Here is a 27,887-nt window from a genome sequence, read left to right on the forward strand (position 1 = left end):
AAGGTGCGCAGGGCTCGGGGCAGGCCCCCAGCCCGGGCTGCCGCTGGATCCGGCCCCTGCGGGAGGCGCATCCCGCCCGGCTCGCTCCGGTCCCGCCGCCGCCGCGCTCACTTCGGGCCCGGCCCCATGCGCATCTCCCGTCCCTCAGGGGCCTTTCCCTCCTCCTCCTCCTCCTCCTTTCCGTGACCTTGGGCTGGAAATAGGCAAACAAGCGAGGAAGAGCTAACATCGCTCTCCGGCGAAGTAACCTTAAAGGGATCGCCTTACTAATTGTTTTCTCGGTGGAACCGAGTCAAATGACTCATTCATTGAAATAATCATAACAACGACAGCAGCCAAGAAAGGGCGGCAGAGACAGGGAAAAATGCCCCCTCGCCCCCCTCTGTCCCCACGCCCTTACGCCCACCTTTGCCCCGGCGTGCTTCACGTTCAAATCCGCAGCCCGGGATGCGAAGGGAGAGGGGAGCAGCCCTCCCGCCGTGCGGAGAGCGGGGCCGGAGCCGCAGCCCTGGCCCCGCGGGACTGGCGTCTCCCGGCTCGTCTTGACCTGGGCCGCCTGATCCCATCCCGCCGGGGCGAGGGACAGCACAGCGCCGAGGCGACATGACTGATTGAGCGCTCAGAGGGGCCAGATAAGCCCTGATGAATCTCATTACGGGAGGGAGACGGGCTGTCCTGTTTGCAAACTTTGTTATTATTATTTCTCTCTCCCCCACTTCCCTGCTCTTTTGTGTCCTCCCTCCCCGCCCTGCCCTGCGGATCCCCCCCTCCACTCCTCCTCCTCCTCCCCTCCTCGCCCTTCCCCATCCACACCCAGCGGCTAGAAGGGGACCTGGATGGCCGTGGCTGAAGGCGGCTGGTGCGCGGTGAAGCGGTGCGCTGCTGCGGACGCCGGCGGTTCCTCCTGTCCCTTCGCGACCAGAGAGCCGCGCCCGTCTCCTCCTTCGCCTTCCTCCTCCTGCGGCTCCCAGGGTGAACGCGGATCCTGCAGCACTCCTCGGCCGGAGACCGACGGCAGCCACCGGCCGCCCCCCGCCGCCGAGGGCAGGTCGCTGCTCGCCCCCTACGTGCACTTCGGGACCCCGCACCCCTCCGGCCGTGCCGGCTGGGAGGACATCCTGCTCTTCGCGGACTTAGACCAAACCAGCAAGCTGATCTGGTCCAGCCGCGGCCCCAAGCTGAGCGCCCTCGGCGCCGAGCAGCCCGAGGAGATGTACCAGACCCTCGCCATCTCGGCCGCCCAGGGCCCCACGCCGTACGACGGATCTCCGGGCGGCTTCATGCACTCCACGCCCAGCTCGCCCGTCTACGTGCCCACCACCCGCGTGGGCTCCATGCTGCCCACGCTGCCCTACCTGCAGGGCAGCGGGGCGGCCCAGCCCAGCCACCCGGGCGGCGGCCACGCCGTCTGGTCCCAGCCGGCCGCGGAGAGCCCCTCGTACAGCAGCGGCGGCGGCTCCCACCCCTCGGGCCGCTTCCCCTACTCGCCGAGCCCGCCGGTGGCCAACGGGGCCTCCCGGGAGCCCGGCGCCTACAGCAACAGCCTGGGCGCCAGGGACCAGTACAGCCCGCTGGCCCGGCCGCTCAATGGCTCCTACCCGGGCCCCTACACGTCCTACGTGGGGCCGCAGCTCGCCCCTGCCTGGCCCACGGCGCCCTTCGAGAACTCCATGCTGCACTGCCTCCAGGGCCGCGCCGCCCCCATCCCCGTGCGGGCACCCAGCGCAGGTAGGAGCCGCGGGCAGGGCAAGGCAGGGCCGGGCCGGGAGGGTCCCCGCACGCCGGGGCTGCCCCGGAAGGGCGGCGGGGATGCCGGGGGCGCGGGGAGCGGCGGCGGGGCTGCCCGGAGGGGGTCGCTGGCGAGGGCGGCCCCGCTGTCCGTGTCCGTGTTAGCACGGCGGTCCCGGGGCTGTTCTGGAGCGGAGGTAACTCCCGTCGTTTGTGTTGAGTTAGGGGAAAAATGCTCCTCCAAAAATGCTTCTCCAAAAATGCTTCTCCAAAAATGCTCCTCCAAAAATACACCTCCAAAAATACCCCTCCGGCGTTGTTTGGAGTATGGCAATCGGGGTTACCAACCCTAATATCCCAAAACGGATTGCCCGGTGTAAACTTAATTTTTAAATTTTTCCAAATCGGTACATTCCTGCTTTCCTTAAGTGCGGTCATCTGGACAAGGAACGGTGACAAATTCACTGCAAATTAATCGTTCTTTGTATCATAGAGGAAAATTGCAGGGGCTCCCTTAAACCACTTTGGATTATTTCAACTATAAAACACTTCGTTGCTTCATTAAAAAAGAAAAGCAGCGAAGCAAAATCTCATATATGAATGAGGAAACGTGATTTATAAACTGCTGCTAAAATACAGCACCTCCTGAGGGGTTTTGATTTCATTTCCGAGATGCCCCATCCTTATTTTTTGTTTTAGTTAAGGAGATTCTCGGTGTCATTAAATCAATTGTAGAAGTGGAGTTTGAGCTGCGATGATTTAGTCAGAGGTAGAAAGATTAACGATTATTGCAATCTCTTCAACTTTAGAATAAATCTATGTATATATAAATAGAGGTTTATAGAGAGGTGTGTGTGGCTATGTATATGTATTTATATATACATGCTCTGCATATATTTATTATGTATATATACATATTTATGTAAATATGTGTATGCACACAGATTTGATCATCATTCACTTTAAGCATAAACTACCAACCAGGAGCATATATTTTATAGACACCGTGATTTTCTCTTTCAGTGCTGTGTTGCAGAAAATTACCCCGTGGATTTTTGTCTTTCTGTAGGGCTGTACACACAATGCTCCTCCCGTCTGTCGATGACACCCTGTAGATTTAATTATTTTAATCCTCCCACTTGGTGTTTAGTACTCTGACAAAGGGAAGAAAATCAGTTGCAGCAGTGATAGGAGAAGCCACATCTCAGGCTAACAAGAAAGATGAGTTTCAAACTCAACTTTAAAAAGTTATAGTGTGAAACTAGGTGATGGAGAGCAAAAAAAATCAATCGTGTTTTCGAATTTTTTTAATTATTATTTTTTAAATTTTATCGGGAGAGACGTGGTGTTGGAAAATCTCACGGCAGGGAGAGGAGAGGGGTGAGCGAGAAGGAGCAGAGAGGCGCAGGAGCCGGGCGCTGCTGGGGGAGGCTGGGGCGGGAGTGTCCGGGCAGCCGAGGAGCGCGGCAGCTTCCCCGCATCCAGCGGGTCTCTGCCGCCCCTGTGCCTCCCTCCCGCGGTGCTGAGGGCCGGAGGGGTCGGGATTCACCTTTTCCTGAGGGAAAGGACGGGTGCCAGCGCAGCCGCAACGCGGTGTAACGCGGGCGAAGCAGCCCGGAGCTCCAGGGCCAGGCGAAATTTCTGCTCCTGTGAGGCAAAACGCGGCTGCAAAGCCGAAGGCACGCCTTGTCCCCTGTCAAAATTGTGGGGAAATTGTAGCCGAAATGTATTTTTTACGGCTAAATATTAGACAGTTTGATAAAGCTTTCTTAGCGGTACTCGTAGAGATGCTAAAACAGTATCTAAAATTAAAACTTTATTTTGTTTTCTTTGGAAATAAGTGTAGTACTCACTCTCTAAGGGGAAAAATATTTGAAAATGCCCGAGAAATATTGTCAAGGCAGAATTTATTTCTGCAAGCCCGAAGGCAGTGCTATAAAATAAATAGCCGAGACAAAATACTGTTTAAGTTCCAGAGTCCTTGACGTCCTAAACATTTTTCTGGTTACAGTCTTCAATGGCGCTTTTAGTGCAAAGATTAATAAATCTTAGCGATGTGCTAAGAGCTAGGAGCTGACACCGTAAGTTGAACTGTGCTCTCTGGGCTGTGCCGTGTGCCCGTTCCTCTTTAGCGCCTAATAATTCGCAAACGAAGCGGGGAGAGAAGCGTGTTTGGGTGGGTGCGGGCCAAAAGGCCGAGCCTTTCTCAGCTCAGTGCCCGCCGTGGCACCGCAGCCCACTCTCCAAAGCTGCTCGACCTTTACGAGCTCGCTTTCGCTGTGCATTGAAACCTTAGGGAATAACCCAATGAGGGATTTAGGCAGGTAGCAGAGGGAGGAAATAAAAAATCAGTGACGAAGCTCTGAGTCTGAAACATACGTTCCCAGACTCGACTCGAAAGCTGCTGTAAAAATCCAAACATCTTCTTTTATTATTTCTGCACAACGTGGCACAGTCTATGTAAAACAAGTATTTATTCCCTCCTCCCCCGAAATATGGAAATATGGAGAGGTGAATCAGAACAGGGATTCGCATGGGTGAAAGTATTAGCTTTTATAGGTGGGTTTTCTCTCTCTTTTTTTTTCCTTTTTCATTTTTTCCCCAATGCTTTTATACCTTTTTTCCCTTTCAGTAACTATGAAAGCAGGAGGCACAATGCCGCTTATTTTTCCATTTCCTCTATTTCCTACAAACCAGCTCTAATCTGACCAAATAGCCGAGGCGAAGCAGGCACTGCCCCTCGCTGCCTTGGCACACCAGGGCCCCAAACGCTGCCTCCAAACTAGAGGCTTTACCAGTTGCGAGGCATTTAAAGGCATTTTGAGAGGCGTTTTGAGAGGTATTTAAAATAAGAAGTAAGGTAGAAAAGTTCTTGCCCAGCTTCGACCCTGGGGAATATTGGGCAAAACGACATATCCAGCTCCCGGGGTGGCTCTGGAAGTGGCTATTCTGACAGCCACCTCACTCTGCTCCCCTCTGAAGGCAAGCGCACCTCCCTTTCCGCCTTGTGGGCACCACGGAGGGGTTTCGCCCCTCGAGCGGACCCCAGGTGGGCTTCCCAAGGGTCAAATCCCGCCGGGAGTGGGCGGCGGGCCGGCGCTGAGTGTGCGGGGCGCTCCGGCTCTGCTCCGGCTCGGAGGGCAAGAGCTCTGCCGCAGCGGCTCCGGCACGTTTAAATAAATAGAAAAAAAACCCAAAACCCAAACCCAATAAACAAACAAAGCAAAAAAAAAGGAAAATAAAAACCGGGATTTTGTAGAAAAAAATCACGGCATGGCCGCCGTCGCTGCCGGGGAATTGCTTTTCCGAGGGCCGGTCTCTCTCCCGCCCGGGGCCCGGGTGTCGGCGGGGCCGCACCGGGCTCGGCAGCCGTGTCCCACCGCCTCTCCCTGTGCTCCTGCCCGCAGAGCTGCTGGAGGACCTGTCCGAGAGCCGCGAGTGCGTCAACTGCGGCTCCATCCAGACCCCGCTGTGGAGGAGGGACGGCACCGGCAACTACCTGTGCAACGCCTGCGGGCTCTACACCAAGATGAACGGCCTCAGCCGGCCCCTCATCAAGCCCCAAAAGAGAGTGGTGAGTCGGGAGGGAGGGGAGGAGGGCGCCGAGAGGAGCTTTGCCCCAAGGAACCCCAGTCAGCTGAGGCGAGGGAGAAATTTGGGGCAAAGATGGGTGAGAGCAATCCGTGGATTAGCCTGGTGATCCTCTCGGCTGCAAAACTGTAGTGGGGCTCCTGAGCAGGTTTGCAGGCCAAACTGGTCACTGTGAGGGGCGACAGGGCTGGCAGCGTTTTGGAACCGCTTTGGACTCACTTCCAGGCAAAATCTCTCTCTGCCCCCTTGTGAGCTGCACACCAGGCATGGGCCAGCCTGGCTTTTCAAGCTATGAGCCCCATCTGTGAGGGGGATTCAGTGGCTTGCAAGAAATTTGTGCTGCTGATGTTGGACAGGAAAAAAAGAAAAGAAAAAAGAAAGAAATCGAGGTTGGAAAATGTTTGTTCAGAGGGCTAGGAATTTCTCCAGACCTGCTTTGTTTGCTGAGAGCTCGATCCTTGGGAATGTAAGCAAGTTTTGTATATAATTCAAAGAAAACCAATTGTTTAAACAATGATAATAGCCTTTGTTTTGTTTTACTCCTAAGAAATGAGCGGCAATTTTTCTAAAAATATACTCCTAAAACTAGGGGGGGAAATAAATAGTACAAACCAGAACCCCTGTTTATAACTCAGGCTGGCACTGAATAGGCAAGGAGAAAATTTAACAAGCGGGAACTGCACATTATGTTTAGCAAATCTGGGTGGAGGTCAGCAGACAGAAAGAATACGCTCCTCAGTAATGGCTGTTACCGAGCGAGCCACAATAAATCACACCACTATAATCCAAGCTGATGTTTGGACCCTTGTGTATGGAGACAGTGTATCAAACCCATCAGCCTTTCAAGCCCCTTTCAATCATGCCTGCTGCTTTGCTCCATGCCTGTTTTCCTTGGGCTGAAACCCCTACTGTTCTTTATTTCACAACCATTTAAATTTATTGCTCTTATGGGAGCAAGGGGAAACAAGACCCAAACACTCGATGGTCGGAACAGACAGTAAGCGCTTGGGAACCAACCCACCTCTGCTTAAAGACCTTTCTTTAAGCTAAAGAGTTAATTTAACTTTAGGCCAGAGGTTTACTGCTGCTAGGTGTCTGTTTTTTCTAGCTGGCTTTCAGGTAAATTTCATGACACAAGGTGTTATCTCATTAGTGGGGACAGATGCAATGGAGGGGCCAGATCTGCTGGTTGTCTCAAGCATCAGAGCCCAAATTTCTGTGGCACTCTGGCCCAAGGCAGATTTCTTTCAGTAGCTGACACCCTGTTCTAGCATTTCTGTGTCCTTTTTTTTTGTTTTTTTCTTTTTTTGTTGTTTTTTTTTTGAGGGAGGGGTGGGGGTGAGAAGACTAAAACAGAGTCAAACTACAGCCCGATTTCAGTCTGACACCTCAGCGAAATAACTCTGAAATAGCTCTGTGTAACAATCCCTACCAAGTGCCCTGGCCATAACTATAAATCAACCATGACTCTGTGTTCGTACAGTTGGAAATATGTAGGTGAGAAGGGAAAATGTTTTGAAAACGCTAAACACGTTTAGATTGCCCCAAAGTCTCTGATAAAATTCCTGCATCAGAAAAGTCGTTTTAGCTTCAAAACATGCCAAAACTCCATGTCTGTTTAGATATGGGAATGAGCAAAAGCTATTGAAATAAAATGTATGAAGGTTCAGACCAGGCTGCATAGAATTTAACAGAGTGAAACAGCTGACAGCATTTCACTTGCAGAGAAAGAAAACGAAGCATGTGTGTTACAACCAGCTTTCTTTTACTCAATGTGATCACATAAAACGCGTATTGAGCTGAGGGCATAATTTGAGTGCTGTGTGCGTGCATATTTAATAACTAAGTCAAAAATTCTGTTTTCATGGTACTTGGATTTTTAAAATTAAAAATTGTTTTTGTGTACTTCAGCCTATATAACACTTGGCTGGGTGGTTAGTTCTTTTCCCCTGCGTAGTTAATAATGGATTACTGATTCAAGATTTCAAAATTTGTATTTTATCTGGAGCTCTTTCTGAGCTGTGGTGTAAAATGACGGCTTACTGCTAAAGACACTCAAACAGACAATATTCAAGAAACTCAGTTATCACTCTGGAATATTCCTCATTCTCAAAACATTTTTATTGATTTCCCCAGTGGCAGAAAGTCCTGTGGTATCAAAGGTGACCCAGTTATGTCTAACAACCCAGCAGTAAACGATTCAAGAGGAAGGGCATTGTACCCTTAAGTTAGTAATTTCAGTTATGGGCACTTTATGGTCAAAATAAGATTAATGCAATCCTCTGAAACTGACTTCTCCATGTAAACTTGTTCAGCTGCCAGACACAGAGCTAGGCACAGATTTTTTTTGTATTTTTTTGACAATGCGATACTTTGAAAAAGACTAGATTTACGATGTAGCTGGAATTCTTTGCTTGTGATGAACGTAAAAGAGATCAGTTGTTACAGGGACTTTTATAACCCATTCACCTTCATTTCACATGTTTATGAGGACTGCCTTCACTTATGATATACAGCCTGTAGCCATAAAGCTCTGGGTTATGCGGTTATTTCTGATACAGAGTTGCTTCATCTTGGCTCCAAACTCCACGGAAGAGTGTCATAAATGGCTTGTTTGCAGTGGGAACCTTGTTGTCACCCACCAGCTTTTCTGCTGGCTGAGGGAGGCTCTGCTCTGTAAAACACGCTCCCAAGGCATGCTGTTTTTTGTACAATGATAAAATGGGCGATGATAAAAAGACCTTTTTATCAAAGTAAGGCTGTTGTATGTGTTACCCTGGGGATGCCCAGGAAAGTTTTCCCCAGATGTGGTGCCATCGAGGGCAGGTGATTAAAGTGGCTGATTTTTCCAATGAGTCAGGAGTATCAGTGGCAGGATCAGAGCTGCCTCTTCACCCACCACACAGGGGAGAGGGCACTGAACTGTCTGGGGAGGCGGCACGGGAGGGATGTGCCTTCTGTTCAGCTTGATGGAGCTGTAGCGGAGATATTTCCTAGCTGTCCTGCTGGAAAAAACCTGGTGCCTGGTGGTCTGAACAGACTTCTGATCGCCAGCTCCCAGATGAGAATTTTGCCTCTGCTGTGACTGCCCAGGGTTAAAAGACATTCAGTACCTCTTCACAGCATCTTTCCACTCTCTGATATGAGGATAATTCCATTCTAATTCTGGGCTGTGGCTGACAGATGCTATTAAAGAAAGGCTCCCACCATCCCCGCCACGTGTTAAAGGACTTTTTACGAAGCACAAAGACATAAATCACTCTCTGCTGCCCACCTGTTTATGCCGTGTTGCCTGTGCTTGCCCCCACGCAGCCTTCGTCGCGGCGGATGGGGCTGTCCTGTGCCAACTGCCACACCACCACCACCACGCTGTGGCGCAGGAACGCCGAGGGCGAGCCCGTCTGCAACGCCTGCGGCCTCTACATGAAGCTCCATGGGGTGAGTGGCTGCTCCACCAAGGGGCATCCCCTGCCAGCCCTGGCGTGCTTTGGGGAAGGGGTGCTCCTCAAAATGTCACCAGCGAAATGCGTGGAGCAACAGAAACATGTGTGACATCAGAAGATGATTGTACCACTTTAGCTTGTTATGCTTTTGAGTAGTTATGTGCTTGCCACTGTGGCTCTCTCAATAGATTAATATAAAGAAACTACCTCTGGATGAGCAGCAGTGGTGTTTTTGCCACTGGGATTTAAACCAGCTCTTTAGTAGGGAAAAAATCCCTAGACCTTTAATGAGACAGTTTTTCATGGGCAGACATAGCAATGCCAGCAAAAGGGCTATGGCTATTCAAGCCATAGCCAGAAAAACTTTAAAGGCAATTTCAGCCTTTGTTGGGCAATAATAAAGTAAAAAAATTAAAGTAAAAAAAAGCTCTGTCCTGAATGTGATAGAGCGTGTTTTGGGTGAGACCCCTGTGGATTGTGTTACTGTGAAGCATAAATGTTTGAAGAGCAAGGGCATTAGGAATGATTGAGACGTGGTCTAGCCTTCAATAAAATGTAAATTATGTCACAGGTTTAAATATTATAATGATAGAGTACACATGAATTTTCTTTCCTCAAACTGGTGTTAAAATATATTTTAAGCTGGTGTCTTTGTAGTGTGATTATTATTGTAATGAACACAAAGATGATTTTTGAGCACATTTAAATACAAATTTATCCCTATAAATATAAATTTAGGTACTGTAAAGCTGTATTATGGGCAGATCTGCTTATAGGAACAAATACTAAGTCAATTCTTCTATTCTAAACCTTCCGTCCTAAGACTTTTCCTTGTGATGATCTGGTTTGCAGAGCTGGTCCACAGGATGAGGATGAATTTTTTTCTCATATACATTCTTTCTTTCCAGAATCAGGCACTGGAGATAATTCCTAACTGACTGGAATAATAAATCAACGATCAGATATACCCCATCCAATTTAATTTCTTATGGCTTACTGCCAAATGATGCTGGTTTTCCCTAATTCTGTGCTGTTTTCCTGTGGATTGATTGAGGGGTTGAAAAAACTATGAAGTTTGCATAGAGAAAAAAAGTTTCCCTACTTTCTTAATTCAGCTACGACTCCACTTGAATCAAACTATTGTTTTGCCCAAATAAAACGCAAATATTTTTTAGAATTAGTACTGTGACACAGAGAAAATTAACTTGTTATACAGATTTTTGCAACTTCCCATGTTGTTTTGTAGTGTATTTTGATTTTTGATTAGAGTACCTATGCAACTCTGTGATTAGTGTGGAAATTTAATTTTTTCAGGTTCCTCGGCCTCTTGCTATGAAAAAAGAAGGAATTCAGACAAGGAAGCGAAAACCTAAGAATATAAATAAATCAAAGGCATGCTCTGGTAAATATAAAATATATGAAAGTGTAGCTGCAATAGTTTGTAGTTGTCTTGGTTTTTTGTTGTTGTTGTTGTTTTTTTTTTTTTTTTTCTTCTCTGTCTGGAAAATATTTATTTTTAATGCCAACTCCTAATTTTCCAGGTAACAGTACTACTGCAGTTCCCATGACTCCGACATCCACGTCCTCTACCAACTCAGACGACTGCAGCAAAACGGCTTCTCCCGGCGCACAGCCTGCAGCCTCCGGGGTGAGTGACTGCATCTGCGGGCAGGCTGATCACTGGGCAATGTTATCACAGCTTTTATCTTATCTAGCAGAACAATAATCTAAACAAACTTTCCAGTTTTGTTAGCTGATACCAGAACAAGATTTTCGGAGGATATTACATATAGCTGTAAACAGAGAGACAAGCTGAAGTACTTTGCAAACCTTCTTGATTAAGATCTATATAATTTTTATGATAGCTAGCCGCAGCTTAACCGCAGACATTTTGTTTTTAAATATTCAGGTTCTTTAATTTCAAAGGTTTTCTTTTGGACAGAAGACAATAAAACATGCTCAACTAATCCTTTCAAGAAACAATTATACATACATACATACATATATATATATACACACACATATATATATATATATATATATGCATTATCCCAATGGGCAAAATCCAGAAACATGTTATCCTGCTGTATGAAGTAAATCATAGAGACTTTTGTCTGAAACTAAAATGTGCAATTAAACCCTGATCCAAACTCAGCTGAAGCCAGGCTGGAGCACTCTGCTGACTGCAGTGCGTGGGGGTTCAGCCCTCTGCCCACAGAGGGTTTTTCAGGGGCCAGATGCTCAGCATCTGGCAGCACCAAGCTCCAGAGGAGCACCCGAGGAGTGCTGATCATCCCCTGCTTTAGCTTTGATCCTTATTTTACATCATGTACTCCAACCATCTCAAACTTCCTTTCTTCACTCAGCATGTGTGATAAATACTGCTGCTAAAGTTGTGAAGCTGAATGTAGATTAATTTCTAACTGCTTGGCTGTACCTATCCATATCCACACTCACTTCTCAGCCTTCTGCATCCCTTAATCTGCCACATAATTTCTTTGAGAAACTTTTCTAATGCGGCTTTCTTTAGTTCTTTATTAATGAAAAGAAGACATTGTTTATAATAGCTATTTTTCAGTATGTCTTGGATTTTCTACATTCAAATTACTTTCAATAGTTTAATTTCTGATGTACAAAGTTTCATTGTACAAGGGGAAGAAAAACTCATTTTTTAGCAAATGTGATTGTTTGTGGACTGACAGGGCCACCCATTTTCAGAGGCACTGGATTTTGGGTTTGGATCCTGTGAGACTAGGATAGTATTTAAAGGGCTTGTCTTTGACATGAGAAAACCCTGTCAATCCAGTAAAATAAACAGATCACATAAAAAAAAAAAAAAAAGAGAAACACTAACTGAAAAGTGAACTGTTGCAGTTTCAGAATTGGGTTTCAGACTGCCCTAAGGAGCTACTATGCACTGTTTAGGCTCTCCCTTGATATTTGCAAAGGAAAAAATGTAGCCAAATTTTCCTTAAATTTTCCTTGAGTTACCTTAAGCAGCACTAGTGGTCCTGAGTGAGGTTTATGTATTGGATAGACAGGGAAGCACAATCCCAGACCAGACTGAGGCAGCACAGCCATGTGCTGCTCGAGGAAGGAGAGGACAAATAGAGGAGATCTCATTTCCACTATGCTGCTGCCTCCTTGGCTGGCTAAAACCTGACTTCCTTTCTGTGGTATTTCTCCCTAGAAGGGCACATCAAACACGTTATTAATAATCTTTATGTTATAATTTAAGTAGTACCATTTTTAATATGGTTTTGCCAGATGGAGTTGTGCGGGTACCAGAGGAGAGGGGTGCAGGGGCATGGATTGAGGGCTAAAAGACTCCTTGGGAACTCCTTAGCAACTAGGAACAACTCCCAGCAGGGACCCTGAGGCTGCTCTTACTTACATGATGGCATCCTCGGTGACAGGACTTCAGTTCTTCCTGATTTTTCTACAGTAGATCAGACTGGGAGAGGACACCTGCACAACAGCTGGGAAAATCTGTCCCCTTATATCCAGCAGGCAGCATGGTAACATCTGCACAGCCTTTTCCCCACCATGATTTGATCAGACGTGCCTTGCATATGCAAAGCACTTGCAATACCCCCTCGTGAAAGATTTCAGTGAACGGAAGTGATGGAGAGGGGCTGTGCCATGCGCTGAAGAGAGGAAGTTGCAGTGGCAACCAGACATAGGGGCATCCTCTGACTCCATCCCAAATTATGTGAAGGGCTACTGATCTCCCACCCCTGTGCCCCAGTCCCAGATGTGTGTGAATAAAAACGGGATTTCCAAGGGAGCAGCTGTCAGGATATGTCACGGGCATGGTCACGTCCTTCACTCAGGCCTCTGGCTTTGCCCAAGCAAGCATCTGTAATTCAAAGGGATGAGGACTCGGGAGGCTGGAAGTTTAAAGTAGAAAGTGGTGGCTGTTAAGATGGGCTCTCGTTGTCCCAGACATCATTTGGGAACATGATCACTAACTGCAAAGAATGCAAAATAATTTCTAAAGGGTCTAAATCCCATGGAAGGGACCGAGCACTCGTAAAGCTCATTTAAGCTGTTGTGAGTGAAGAGACATCAGTATTTAAGAGCAAGGCAGCCTGATCACATGCTGAAGCAAAGATGCTCTGCTAGACTTCTGTTTTCTTGGTTATTTTTTCATTTTCCTTTTATGTTGATCTATTGATAGATCAAAGGTTTGTAATTATTTCTAGAATAGGCAATGGCTTTGCAAAGGAGAATAAACTTCTTCAGCTCATGTCAGGAGGGAAAAATCTAAACCCTCAGATGGATGAATCCAGGCTCTGTAGTCTTTGGTGACTTTAAAAAGACCAATGTTGATTCCTGACAGTGGTGTTGGTGATGTTGCCGACAAACAGGCACCTGCCTGAGCAGAGAACATGGCTTGTTCCGTGCCTTACACAACAGACATGGCAACTTGTTTTTGTTTTGCTCTGTTTTTGCTTCTCTAGCCTTTATTCTGTGAAGAGGGAGAAAATGCCAAATTGACATTAGGCAGAGAAATCTGATGACGTTTTAGAAACTGTTGTGTGAAATTCACAGCAATGTTGTTGCTAAATGAAACAGAGAAGACAAATTCCTCTATTGGTACAAAAGCAATTTATTATGCCTTTTGTGGGAGGCTGCCAAAAAAGTTTCCAGTTATGTAGAAATCTAATGGAAATGAAATTCAGCAGAATTCATTTGTGTCAGTAACGTTCACTTTTTGCCCTACCTTTCTCTATCTCTTTTAAAGTAAAATAAAGAAGGGAGGGCAGAAAAAGAGAAGGGCAGCAATTACTCTTGGCAGTGTCTTTGAGACTATCCATTTCACGAAGGGGATCTTATATGATGCCAATTCTGAGACAAATTAGCAAGAACCTTAAATGTTGATTTTACGTTCTAGCTGAAGTTTAAACATTTAAGTGATACGATTAATGAATTGCTGTGGGGGCAAAGTTGATTTCAAACATCCCAAAATGTAGAAGTGTTTGGATCGGAGATATTTCGTTGTCCCATTGTAAAGGGGCTATTTGCCAAATTCACATCTGGATCTAGGATCTAGGCCTATTTCTGTTTTCCTAAGCACTATAAGTACTGGGTGTCCTGTGTTACTAATATGGAAAGGGTCCAGCTGCATGATATATGAAATTGCCTTACGTCCCCATAAAAAGAAGATTTGAAGATTTCAGACAGCCTGCATCTGCATCTATACCTGCTCTCCCTTTGATGCTGCTGAAACTGTACAGGGAAAAGTTCCACCAAATAAATTGCTAAACGAAGGGCATGGTCTGTAGTGCAAACCTATCCATTTCCATGCAGGGGCTCCAACAAGTGTGATAACCAGGAGGACTTTATTCCCTTATTAGGATAAAGGCAGTATGAAACTGCTGTAAAATCTGCTTTTTATGGCAGGACATGGAGGCTCCCTGAGCCACAACTGATGTCAGAAAAACTCAGCAGCACCAGGGGAAGTCTTCTTTCAGAAGGCTCTCCTGTGTCCTTTGCATCCAGTTTGGATTTTTCTCAAAAGGACCATAATCTCACACCACAGAAAAACTCAGGAGGAAAAACTAGTGCTTACTTCCCATGGTGGTTTAGCTTGAGAAGTGGTTCAGGACTGGTTCTTCAGTTTTGTAGGGTGGGAAATGAGAGAGCTGACTGAGATGGCCTCGGCATGTGGTGAGCTAGCAGGAAAAATGCAGTTTTAACTGTCTCCAAAATGCTGGACAAGTGGGGCTGGATTGGATTAATGCCTTCTCCTGCATTTGCCTTCTCTTTTTTCCTGTCAGAAGAAGAGTGAGCTGGTTAGAGGTGGTGTTTAGGCAGCAAATTGATAGGACATTCATGCTGGCTACAGGGAAATCAGCCTCCAGAGAGTACGTCCTGTGTCTGGATGAACCAGAGATTCAACCTCTTAAAACAATGTGCTAACCACCTGGATATAGGGGAGCTGAATGTCCAGGGGTCCTTCAGATTATCTGATAATAATATTCCAGTTGTATGGAATAATTTTGTAGGTGTTGGGACAGAGTTTCCATGAGAAAGTCTCACCAGCATGGTTGGTAGGACTTTCACCTGGAAAATGGGAACACGGTGCCTCAGTCCTGGTATGAGTAAATATTTATCTAAACCAGGTGGAATAAGATCAACAGGAGGCATGAGGAACGTGGCAACCTAAAATACCAAAGAGCATGGCAGACAGGGCAGTATGCTGGGAGATATGATACTCTAGACTCTAATTTAAATTTTTCTTGGTCTTCTACCTCTTCTGCATCAGTGCTCAGTCCTGGACAAAATGGGAAGCTACTTTCTTCTCCCCACTCAGTTTCATACCCTGAGTCTTTTGCTTTTACATTGAGTAATTTTCTTTGCTCTGTGTATATGTATCCAAAAAAAAGGCATTTCATTTTTATATCAAACAGAAGGAAGCAATCCAGCTTTTTTGTTTCAGTGGGGAAAAGCAAGGAAAAAGTATTTTTGCTTCTATCCCAAAATTCTACATGCACATGGACGCATACCTTTTGCTTGGTTTTGTTTTATTGCCAAAGCAATAAAGCCAGTTACTCATACAGCCCTTGACAGCAGTGGGTCATCAGTTTTCCAAGCCATGCTGGAAGTTGCCTCCCTTAGGAAATTAATGAAGTATTAACCACAGATTTATGTTGCTATAATACAAAGGAGAGATTAGAAGATATGTAAACTTACACGTCTGCAGTATAAACAAAAGAATCAATTGGACTAGCAAGAAATGACAGCTTTGTGTACTAAGAGGGTCGTTACATCAGTAAAAAAAGCTGTCATTTTGCAGTGCCAAGACTTGCTCTTTGGATTCCAGGGAGTGACAGTGTTGGGAAAACGTGCTCTTTGTGGGGATGGGAGTTATTGCAGGGAGGCTGAGGCTGGGAAATTAGGGACTCCACCAGCTTGCCACAACATTTCATGTGTGAAAGAATTCTTTGCAAATGTATTTTAACTGACCATAGATATCATTTACGCGTTGCGAAAGTAAACTAGGCTGAGGAGGAAGAGAGTCTCAGCTGAGACTCAGCTTATTGCTGACTTAATGTAATGTCCAAAATTCATGGAGCATTTTGAACGTGTTAAGTGGATGGAGCAAAGGTCTATCTGATAGACCAAAGGTCCGGATCAAGGCCCTTTGCCCCCCTCCAGCTGACCTTGCCCAGCGCTTTTCCCTCTTGGCTGCGGAGGTGTGGGGGAAGGCCAGAGGGGAAAGTGTCCATCCCCTTTCCCTGCTCTCTGTGGTGGGCAGATGGTGCAGGAAGGAGTGGGTGGAAAAAGCAGGAGTCTTTCAGCCAGAGCTGCTGCTGCTGTTCCCCGAGTGCTGGCAAGTGTAGCCTGAGCAGCCTGGTTTTGATGTGGAGCAGCTTTAGTGGGGGTTAATCTGCCTCTAAGGTCCTGATGGCAGGTTTGGGTGCAATCTGGTTTTCTTTGTGGATCTGGCAGGGGTCTTCCTCTGTATGGGGTGGGCAGGTCCTCTACAGAAAGGCCACCTCAGATACAGACCACCTGCCTGGGGGCTGACCCATGACCAGATCCTCCTGGTTTGGGTAAAAAGAAGAATGTTTGCAGATACAAACACAACTTCCCTGTTTGTTTGAGAGGCAGGCTCTTCCCAGTGGACTTCATTAATTTTTTCCTCTGGAAGCTGACCTTCAGTTGATTTTCTGTTATCTATTATCTATTATCAGATTTCACCAATAAAAATAAAGTCATTACTTTTTTATAGATAGAGCCAGTAGCTGTGAATTAGACCCCATTGACTTAATCAGCATTGTTTAGCTTATTTATTTCAGCTGAAAAAAGTCCTCTAATAACTAAGTGCAACTTCTGTTGTCTTTCATCCCTTAAAGCTGGAAAAGCAAGAGCAAAGGTAGGGAGGCTCAGGAACAGACTTGTGATTCTGTCACGTCCTTTTCATGAGCCAAGGTTTGTTTTCCATGTCTCACTTTGGGAGCTGCCCAAGCTGCCTGGATTTGTCATGACTTTACTGGGGTGGGGTTTCCAGGGCTGGCAGTCCTGCCCGGGTCCTGCCCGTCCTGGCTCAACAGAGCCAGAATCCGGCCTTGGACAGGCAGGGATGGGCAGTCCTCAAACAGGACATGCCTCCACGTCCTCCCTTCTGGGGTGCCCGAGGGAGGGGTACCTCATAACCCCATATGGAAACTGTGGGTCCCTGCACCCCACCTTTGTAGGGCTGAATCAGGAAAAGGTGAATTACACTTTCCAAGCCCGGAAAAAACAGGTACTGATAAGATATTTGCCTACCAGAACAGCAGTGGTAAATATGGGCAAATGGGAACCTTTCAGAGCAGCTCCTTTAGTATTTCTAGCTCAGGTTTAGCAAACACTGCTCGACTAATTTAAACCCTTCTTCCACTATGGGGAGACTGAAGCTGTTAAAAATTATGTCTATTGTGCTAACAGAAATGTTTGAGGCATTAGAAATAAAAGGAAGGCTTTGAAAATCTGGGCTGATGCAAGACCAGGGCTGTACACAAAGGTTAGCATGGAACCTGCCTCCCTGAATTCTCCATGCACAGTCACAGGGAAAGAGGATACAGAGATTCATTGTCAGTGATTGGCAACTGTCTGTTCAAGGGAGGGATAAAACTTATCTCTTAGGATTAGAGCTGTTTCAGCTGGTTTTGGGGGACAGCTTTTTTTCCTTCCTTCTCTGCATTTCTGGGTAGTGACTAATGAAGTGGGATCAGGGTTGATGACTGGGTGGAACAATACTGACGGTCAATAGTTTTAATAAAAGGTTAAGAAAATACTGGAGCCCAGGTTATTTCAGACAAAAATGAGTGCTAGCAGTGAGTATCTCTTTCAGAAGGTGAGGTTTTCCCTGAGTTAAGCATGGCAACAAGAGCCCTGCTCTACACCATTTGGAAATTACCTTTGAATTAATGAAGTCTTGCTTTTCCTATGTCAGGACTGCTCGCTTGGCACAGCTCCAGGAGAGCCAAGAGCTCTACTCGTGTAAAATGATTAAATATGTATACTTCGTACTTAAACAGCAGGCAGGAAGCTTCTGCAGTCACAGTTTAGGATAGTTTGTTTTTTTTTTTTTTTTTTTTTTTAAGGAATTTCATCCAAAGACTATCCATTAACAAGTAAATTAAGGCTTTAAAGTTGACATATCCAAGAGTTAATTTTGCATGAAGTCAGCTCTTAAACATTTCCTTTATCAGGTGAAAATGTTGCCCCTTCTCTGTCTGGCACTGCGAATTTTTCCTCTTTAGCAGATCTGCTCAGCCTCATGGAAAAAATGATTGTTCCTTTGTCTTTTTAACTCTCCATTTCTCTGTTAAAATAAATGGACTGATTCCAGTGTGGTTCAGAGGTTCATCTCCGTGCCTACCAGGGCTTCCCTGCATGTTGTCTTGTGCAGTCAGCAGAACAAAAATATTCTTGCTTCAAAGGCTGAAGATTAAAAGAGCATCTCCTTTAGTGGCCAGTCCTACAGGGATGAAGTGGTTTTGGCTGGTGTTTTGAAGGGTCAGGAATGATTTTAAGCATTTCAAGGGCTGAAGAGCCCAAAGAAAGCTGCTTTCCAGAAGGTGCTCCGTATCTGCTCCTGGAGAATTAGGATGTATTGGACTTCTCCCATGGGGACGAAAAACTAGAGCTGCCACCTCTCACAGATCACATTTTTGGTGCTGGCAGCTGTGTCTTTTCAGTAGGGGGCAGTGGGACACATGCACATTTCCTTCTTCATCGTGAGCTGATTTCCAGCTTTTTTGCACATCACGTGGTTTTGTTTCTACCTCTCCAAACACAGACATCACTGCCATCAGCAGGGCTGGGCTCATGCTGAGGCATTTATGTTTCAGGATTTCAAGGCACAGGGGCAAGCAGAGGGCAAAGCCTGTTTTTGCACAGAAATCCTGTTGTGATGGCTGTGCTTCAGGCCCGCTGTGCTCCCACTCATGCCCCAGTGTGTGCCAAGCTCACCTGCTCAATGAATCTCTGTGTGCTCTCCCCTCCCTGCAGGCGAGCTCGTCCGTGATGTCTGGCCCCGGAGAGAGCACCAGCCCCGAGAGCAGCAACCTCAAGTATTCAGGTCAAGATGGGCTGTACACAGGAGTCAGCCTGAGCTCCACGGCCGAGGTGACAGCATCTGTGAGGCAGGATCCCTGGTGTGCCCTGGCTCTGGCGTGACCTGGCGCGAGGGAAGCTGGATCCTGGCAGCCCCCAGACATCTGCGCGCAGTTTCCTCTGTGGAGCGAGCGGTCGCAGCGGCAGTGAGAGTGCTGGCAAAGACCATTCCTCTGAAACAGTTTTTGAGCCTTGGTGGCAGAGGTGGTTTTCTACTTCCGAAAGAGGCTTTGCCAAAGCATCCAGTTCCTCAACTATGCAAGAAAAATGTAGGGAAAGCAAATGACCACCGGGGATAGCTAATGCAGCCTTACACTCTTAAAAAGCTCTTCAAAGCCCCCCTCAAAAAAACTTAAAAAAAAAAAAAAGGAAAAGAAAAAACAACAACAAAAAAGAGATAAACCCACACCTATTGTTAGATTCCAGAAATACATCCTCAACTTACCCTGCAGCGCTGCCTTTTTGATTATGTAGTTGTTTTCACTCTCTCGTTGCCTTTTCCCCTAAGAATTTGGTGGAAGTTGTCAATGTCAAGGAGGGAGTAGCAAAGACTTTATTTACCAGAGATAGTGAGATACTTTTTAATGAGTGTCAGAAGCGCTTACAGCTTGAGTTGACACAGACTTCTCGCACCGAAGATTTGGTGTCTTCGCCCCGTCAGACCTCTCCTTCCATGCTCTTCATCTTCAGCGTGCCTTGCTCTGCTCTTCAGAGCCCAGCTATGTCCCTGGAAGGAATCACAACTTTTGGTACAAGTCCCACAAGGTCCAGCTGGTTAAGGAGATTTTGGGATTGGTGTTTTTTGGTTTAAAATATTTACTCACTTTTCAAGACTGCGATATAACTTTTAAAGTACACTGTGACTGAGATTTATGAAAGTCCATATTTCCTGGCTGAACTGTGTGTAGAGTCAGTCAAAATTTGTAAACAGGGTAGCAATCAGATATTTTTCTTCCATATATACAATAATTTTTTTAAAGAAGTGCAATTTGCGTTGCAGCAATCAGTGTTAAATCATTTGCATAAGATTTAACAACAGTTTTTATACGAATGAATGAATGTAAACATTTTAACTTAATGGTACGTAAATAATTTAAGAGAAAAACTTAACTAGGCATCCTTAGGCTTTTTAGCGCAACAAAAATGCATCCACCTCCTGTATTTCCAGTTGTTAACGCAAGAGTTTCAAAGAACAAGCCTTCTCTCAGGAAAATTGCCCTAGCCGTTTGCTCCAAAGTGTTGTACAAAAATGCAAATGCATCCCCAAGGGGTTTTTTTGCCATTGAGTAAGTGTGTGGTGGAAAGAACCAAATTGCAATGAAACTTTACTACCTAACTGATACATGTGTAAATACTACAGAAGATATCTAGGCATCTCAAGAATGTAGGATGCAATCTGTATAGTGTGACTGATGCATAGTTAGGTTGGTTTTCATTGGTTTAAAAGTGGGACATCATTTGGAAAGTTGTTTCATCAGAGCTTTACAAATAAAAGGGTATCATTTTAGATTTTTCTTTCTGTACAGTGTGCCTTTTCCTTTGTCTCCAACACAATTGTTAAGCTGCATTAAAAGCTATGGAAATGTAACTGGTACAGGTGGCATGTCTGATGGCTGCAAGGAAGGTCTCCAGCTGAGGTGCCTGCTCTGCACTGTGGGCTTTTCCTGCAATTCCCTTCACTACACCTTCTGATGATCTGTAAAACTAGGGCTTCCACCTACCAACACAGGCTCCTCATGGGCACACGTGAGGTTTTTGTGATGAAAGTTTGGGGAACTGAGCCCATGCCCTGAGGACTATCACACCATAGCTAAAGGGTGTCAGCCAGGTTCCCCGAGTAGGCAAATATCAGAATGTTACCCACTACAGGTGTAGCTGCTGAGTGGCAGAGGCTTTGAGTGCTTTGCTGGCATCTTCCTGTGGCCAAAGGTGAAGGGCAGCAAAAACTGAAGGCACTGCTGCTGAAAAGAGAAGACAGTGAATTTTAGCTACTCAGGGAAGTGGAAAACCTTTTCCACTTGATGGGTCTGAGGACTGGTTCTCTACATTGCTCAGTTCATTGGGGCCAGACTAATTGCCAGGTGTGATTTCCAGCTATGGCAGCAGTGCTGTTGGACTGGGAATGCCCAACCTCCATACCCATGGAGTGGCTGCACTGTGTCCCTTGGTCTCTATGCCAGACCTTCTTTTGGAGTGAATTGGGGTAGCTCCTTGGCCTCCAGTGAAGCTGTGCTGACTTGCACCAGCCAAGAATATACTGACTTGCACCAGCCAAGAGTTTGCCTCTTGGTTTTCCAAACCTGACACTTGGGGCCGCCTCCATATGCCTGAGGTGTTGTGAGGACTGTGGGATGAATGGTGCAGCACAGCCTCAGGAGGAAAACTGATCCTAGCACAAAGGGATCAGGCTGAGCCCTGCCTGGGGTTTGGGTTGCTGTGGCCAGCCAGGAGTGGGGATCACTCGCCCTTCTTGGCAGTGTTGTCATGCTATGCTCACTGCTGGGCCACCTCAGGTCCTGGCTACCTGTGGGTGAATGTAGCCAGGTACCTCAGCCCTGCTGGCTCTGGGGCCATGTGGGTTTGGATCTGGCTTCTGATTTATAGAAATAAATACCTCTGGTGATTTACAGAAATAAGTACCTATCTAGGTGCAAATTGAGCCATGCAGAGAAACACTGCGCTTAAAAAACAAAAGGTGTGGACAAGAAGGTGGATATCTTTCCTCTTGAAGCATCTACTGGCTAAAATACCCTGATTTGTGATTTTACAAGTGTTGGCACTTAAATGGATAAAAAAGCTGTTGCTAACTGGTGTTGCAGTGTTCAGCCTTAGCTAGAGTCAACGTCCTTTCTTGTTTCCCTTTTTCTTTTCCATTTTTCTTGCTGGGGAGATGTTTAGTGTGCCATGTGCCATCTCTGAAAAGCTTAGCACATAACCCGTACCTGCTGGGTGTGTCTGAGCTGCATTGCTCAGAGTTACCATAGAACATTGCTCAGAGTTACCATAGAGGTTTAGACCAGCGTGTTCCAGTTTCAGGCTGCTGACCCAGCAGGAAATGTTATCTGGTTGCTGATGCTCTTGCTGGTGGCCTGTGGACGCCACGTTGCCTTGAAACCCTGTGGCAGCTGTTTCAGAGGGCTCCTCGGAGGCCCTGCTCTCTTCTCAGCACCACCTTAGCCCAGGGTCTATTTTAGGGTGGTTCCTGCAGGGGGCCTATAAAGATGACCTATGTGGAAACCTTCCTCTTGGGTCTGAGGATGAAAATGCTCTTTTAGGTGATACCAGGAGAAAAAAACCCCTAGAAACCGCCAATATTTCATAGGGAAGGTGTTTCCAATTACTTCTTATCAGCAAAACCATCAAGAATGGAATGCTTTGCCTCCTTGGACCAGAAGCACAGCTGTCAGGTTTTCAACCCTCTGTAAGAGTCAAAGGAAATGTAGCACTATGTTGCTTTCGTGAAAAGGTGCTGAGGATCTCAAAATCAGGTTCTGTGTTATGAATTTACATAGAAAAAGACTGCGAGAAGGCACCTCCATACTTACCAAACCTGCTTTCCAAATGTACTGATTGCTGGAGCTGCTACTTCTACACAAAATAAAGGTTTCTTCTTTTTTTTTTTTTAATAATTATTTCACATGTTGGTCCTGCTGAGCCAGCACAGCTCTGAGTGTGTGAGCTGGACTTTGCTCTGGCTCTTATATTGCTGATATCACTGCTCCTGCAGGATGACCTGGCCAAAAGCTTTTCTCACTTATCACCGTTTCTCTGCAGTGACAGCCCTGGGCTGGGCTGCAAAAGAGCAAAGAAAGAGTTTGACCATGAGTTTTGTTTACTAGTGAGACTGAACAAGCCAGGTTGACCCCAGAAAATCTTTCTAGTACCAGAATGAAACTTCAGAGTTGACATTTGGAGATGGGGGGAAAAGGCATATGGCCACTTTCCATCTTAGCACCTTTTCTCTGGAAAGAGTAAAAATGAAATACCAAATGTCCCAGGGCATCTGCTTCAGAGTCCCCCATCAAGCAATGTTAGAAGGCTCAAATTTGCTTGAGTGGCCCCTCAAGATCAGACTGCTCCTGTCCATGTGTGTTACCCTGGCATCCAATCTTCCCTAGATCTTGTTTTAGTAATATTCCTGACACCCTCACCCAGAATCAAAATTTCTTCTGTTCAAAGTGTTTGAAATAAGAAGAGGTCCCTACCGTGGCTCAGAGTGGCATTTTTCAGCATGGCAGTGAGGGTGTGTGCAGTGGGTGCAGCAGCTGCCAGGCTTGGGTTGGTGACCTGGAGAACCACCCCAGGCAAAGAACCAGCCTTGGACAGGCTTCCCAAAGGGAGCAAAGGGTGCTTGGCTCTTTCCAGAACTGCAGGTGGGCTTTTTTCCTGCGAATGATCAGAGGGCAAAAATCTGGGTGCGAAGTGAGGAGCCAAAGTAGCTGATTTTTGTTTTGCTGCTGCAGAGCTAGGCAAAGGCATACATCAGCTCTGTAACATTTGCCATCTAGAACTCGGGTAATTTAATTAATGTCTGTTCCTGCACCAAAATAATATAACTTCTGCTCCTTTGTGAGAGAAGAAATGATTTTGGAGTGACATCCTTTCCTTGCTATTATGAGCCTTAGTTGAGCACAGGCTGCAGGAACCCAAAATGGACTTCAACTCTTCCTGTGTAATCACAGCTCCAGATCTTCCTTTATCCATCTGTCATGAACTTCATTCCTCACAGATCCTCCAGTTCCTAAGTCTGTATACACTGGACATTCCAGGGTTTTGTCAAACACACTGAATTCAGTATTAAAATATGGGGCAAGGGTTGTTGCAGTGGGCCAGTGAGAAGGAAACTGAAGGCTTGAGGAGCATTTTCATGTGCCTTCTGCTCCATATGTTGCAAAAGGCTTGAGGCCTCCACTACATATTTGTAACATGTTTTGGAAACACTTCTCAATATTTCCTCAAAGCTATCTGATGGAAGTTGGTATATCTAGGAGAGAGGAGTAGAATTTCACAGAATCACAGAATCATTTAGGTTGGAAAAGACCTTCAGGATCATCAAGTCCAACCTTTGATCTGTAAATCTAGATGCCTGGGTGGACGTGCAATCAAACAAGAGTTGCCAATGTTGTAGCCAAAAGTGCTTATGCACTCCTTGAACAAGTAATCAGGAAAACAGCGAGTAGGAGTCAGGAGGCAATTCTACTTTGGAATGCTGCATCCAGACCTGGCATCCACATTTGAAAAGGCTGTTTAAAAATTGGCAAAGGTAGGGAAAAGAATCACTAAAAGGATTTATGAACTGAGGAAAATATCTGGTCTTGATAAATTTCAAGACTAGTCTGCTTAAACTATCTAAAGGAAGACTAAAACGTGATAGGTGTAGTTATTTTCCTTATGGAGAGAAAATGATAGGTGCTAAGAGGATTTTGACCTTGCACAGAAAGACATAACAGAATCTGGTGGCTATGAGATGAAGCTGGATTAATTAAAAAATAATATAACTTCAGCTGAAACAATCAAGATAATTAGTGATGGGAGCAATAGCAAGGGAAGAAGATTAGTACTCAATCTCTTGTTGCCTTTGCAACAAAGCTGTCTGGAAGATCAGCTTTAGCTGACCAAAAGTGACTGGGTTCAGGACCGAGCAAGTTGCATTTACTGCATCATGATTTATAGGCTGGATTAGTTTCCATTTGGTCTGAAACCATATTACTTTTTGGGATGAGACCCAATGCTGAGATCTTGAATTTTTGTTGTTATTAAAAAACCCATGGCACTCTTCCTGCAAGCCGTGGTAAACACTGTGGTGTTTTGACCCAGTTTCAGCATAAGTAATTATTTTTTTGCATATCTAAAATATCCTACTTCCTCTCCAAAACTGTCCTGCATCTTTACTGTTTCCTAAATACATCCTGAGTCTCATGGAAGAAAAGTTTCGAAGTTGAACAAACAAGACTTGAAAATCTGTCCCCTCTTACAGCACAGCACAGAGACAGAGGCTGCTGAGCAGCCCCTGCTCTTGGAGAAGCAGGAAGGAAACCTTCTCTGAAAATGGCAGTCTGCAGTCTTCAGTCTGCGGCCTTTCAATGCTGTGAAGATCACAGCCTGAAGAAGGAACAAAGGTGTGTGAGTCACCTCACAAAATTGGCAATTAGAAAAAAAAAAGAGTGCAATGGGGGGTTTAGTTAGTGCACTGAAGCCCAACTGGAACCCAAATTCTACTTGTTCTTCTCATGGGAATAAATAACACTTAGAATAGCGCTGCTTTTTGTGCCTTGCTTACAGAGGACCCAGTCTTGTGGCACAAGAGAAAGGGATGAGTTTTGTCTGTTTGGCTGGCTGTGTATCTGATCCCTTTGCAGCAGAGAGGAGCCCAGACCATCCAGGCAGATCCTGGTGAGTTCCCACTCCGTGGGGTTTTGCACAGGCTTGGCAGATGTGCCTCCCAGGAGCATCCTTCCTGGCAGGAGAGGATGTGCGTGCTTGGCCAGGGCTCTGGGGAGGGAGAGGGAAGGAGGCCTGGAGGAGGAGGAGGGGAGATCTGCCCTGCCTCAGCTGCAGCATCACGGGGAGCTGCTCGTGGGCAGCCTCTGGGGCACAAGGACCAAGGAGCTGGAACTGGCCTGCTCTGAGCCGGCAGGGACCTCTGGCAAGCTGTGGATCCCCATCTTCTGTGTGTGTGTGTGTGTGTGTGTGTGTGTGTGTGTGTGTGTGTGTGTGTGTGTGCAATGTCTTCATTTTCTTAAAATTAGATCTTTTACTCCATGCCTTTTTTTCTATCACAATCCACACTTGCCTGTGATTGTTCCATTTTACCTGAATAGAAGTTCATTGAAAATGGAACAGTGGGGATGATGAGTCCCTCTGGATCAGTGACAGAGGTGAAAAATGGTGCCTGTGGCATCTGGGGTGACCCACCTGTCCCAACATTGTGCACACTATGCCTGGGTCTTCCCATGACTTGGACAAGACGTAAAGCATACCCTCTGTTCTTCACAGAGCTAATGAAGTGTGTCACAAGATTAATTTGATGCAATTTTATTTTGAACTGCTAGAAACCTTTCTGCCTGAAACAGGGTCCTAAAGCGGCAATACTCCCTTCCTTATGATAAGGTAATGTTCTGTAGTTTCCTGTAACTTTGACATGTGCTTTTTTTTTCTTTCCAGATCAAGGCAAGAGCCTAGAGGCTGAAAAATAGTAATACTATTTTAACCAAACAACAACAAAAAAAAACCAACATCGCTCAGAAGTTTGACTAATAAAATGTTTATTCTCATTGCAAGCAACAAGTGATACTTTCAAGGTTTTTAAAAAATGTGGCTAAACTCAGAATAAGCATAGAATAATTTTACTTTGTACACTTTGGGGACTCTCAGAAAATTAAAAGACAACTTCTCAAAAAAAGGATTTATAGGATTAAATGTGCTCTAGGTGGAAGGAGGCCAGCGATGTCTTTAAAGTTAGAGCTCTCACTTTGTTACCCAGTCTTTTGCTTTGCTCTGGGTAGTGATAAAGTTTCTGGGACTAAATGAAAGCTTTGTGTAAGCAGGAAATCCAGGGGAAACAGCTTGTCTTTCTAAGTTTCAGCAAAAGTAAGAACCTTCAAACACAGATTCCAGCAGATTTGGGCTTGGTAAACAAGATGCAGATATCTTAAAATTTCTCTGTGTCAGAGCTCATCAGGGAAGGCCTGGACAGGCACTGACAGCTGTGTGCTGTCCCCCTTCTCCAGTATAAACCAGTCCTGATCCTTGTGCAGGCAGCTAGGGATACAAGCTGGAGTACTCCCTTCAGCATTGGGCAACAGGATCAAATCTGTCACACTGCAAAGCACTTTCTTATCTAAAGCAAAGGATTAGCACTTCTGAAATGAGCCACATATAGAAAACTCAGGGAAAACCTGAAAGAAGCTCATATTTCACACCAGTTATGCCCAGAGGCACTGTGATATTGGAGTACACTCTACTTTTCCTGTTCCCGTTGGGCAACCCAAGAGGTGGCCAGGATGCTTCACTTGTGTTTCAATGGGCTCCACTGATGGGGAAACCTATGGGAGTGACATGTTAACCCTCACATACACAATTCTGAGAAATCTTACCCTTTCCTCTCTATTCCCACAGATTTACACTGAGATCTTCCATATCCCTCCCAGCCCTAGGTCTGCTCCTGAGACAGCTTGCACTTCAGGCCCAGAAATTCAGTTTTGAGCAAAAAATGTCCTGTTGAAAGGAGACCAGATACTCCTTGTGGTTAAAAATAAATATGTGTGCTACCTAATCAGCATGGGTGGGTGGGAGGGAAGTGAGGTAGTAAGGGTCAGGTGGAGCTCTACTGATAAAGGCATGGTAATGCAAGCAGTGGGAATATACCTTTTCAGGGAGAAGACTTGGCATTAGGGACAGTTGCAACTCAAGAGAAAAGCAGGAGGAACCAGAAGCTGTAGTGTGATCAGAAAATCAAGTCTTTTCAACAGAAGCTTTGGAAGACATTTAAATTGCTGTCCTAAATTAGTGAGTTGAAAGTATCTGGTTTAAAAAAAAAAATTCATTACAGCCAGGCTTCTTTGACAGGACTACAAAGATTTTGCAGAGCCTCTTTGGTTGAGAAAATGAATTTTTTCATTATATCTTCTACTGTAGATTTTCTGATAGCAAACTTATTATTTGAGTTAAGGGAAATGTATAATTTTCCAAACTGTGTTGTGCAGTAATTTTGACATAGTCTGTTGTTGCCCTGCTTGCATCAGAGAATGTTTATAGACACCCTCAGGCATTGTGGCTACATGCTGTCCTGAAGACAACTGCCCCCAAAAGAGAGTCGTCCAGAAGGGCTTATCCTGGCCCATAAAGTCTGCGTGAGTTTGGGGATGTGTACAGGAAATGTAGCCCAGATTAAATGGATCATTGAGGTAAAACCCCTCTAAGCAGAGAGAGGTCTTAGCTCTGTAAGCAGACAAGGTAGAAGCACTGATGAGAGGCAGCAGTGATATCTGAGCTCTCTTAATCACCTAAGCT

At 45.8% G+C, this 27,887-nt stretch overlaps 1 protein-coding gene across 1 annotated transcript; it reads left to right on the forward strand.

The window, feature by feature from the left end:
- The first annotated feature begins 546 nt into the window (after window positions 1-546).
- On the forward strand, window positions 547-20,389 carry GATA6 (GATA binding protein 6). Its single transcript, XM_063167424.1, has 6 exons — window positions 547-1,728; window positions 5,136-5,302; window positions 8,632-8,757; window positions 10,077-10,164; window positions 10,304-10,410; window positions 18,771-20,389. The coding sequence occupies exons 1-6, from the start codon at window positions 837-839 to the stop codon at window positions 18,936-18,938; spliced, it is 1,548 nt and encodes a 515-aa protein (XP_063023494.1). The 5' UTR covers window positions 547-836; the 3' UTR covers window positions 18,939-20,389.
- Window positions 20,390-27,887: the final 7,498 nt, after the last annotated feature.

This window comes from Melospiza melodia, chromosome 1 (assembly GCF_035770615.1).
Source record: "Melospiza melodia melodia isolate bMelMel2 chromosome 1, bMelMel2.pri, whole genome shotgun sequence".
In the NCBI taxonomy this organism is placed as follows: Eukaryota; Metazoa; Chordata; class Aves; order Passeriformes; family Passerellidae; genus Melospiza; species Melospiza melodia.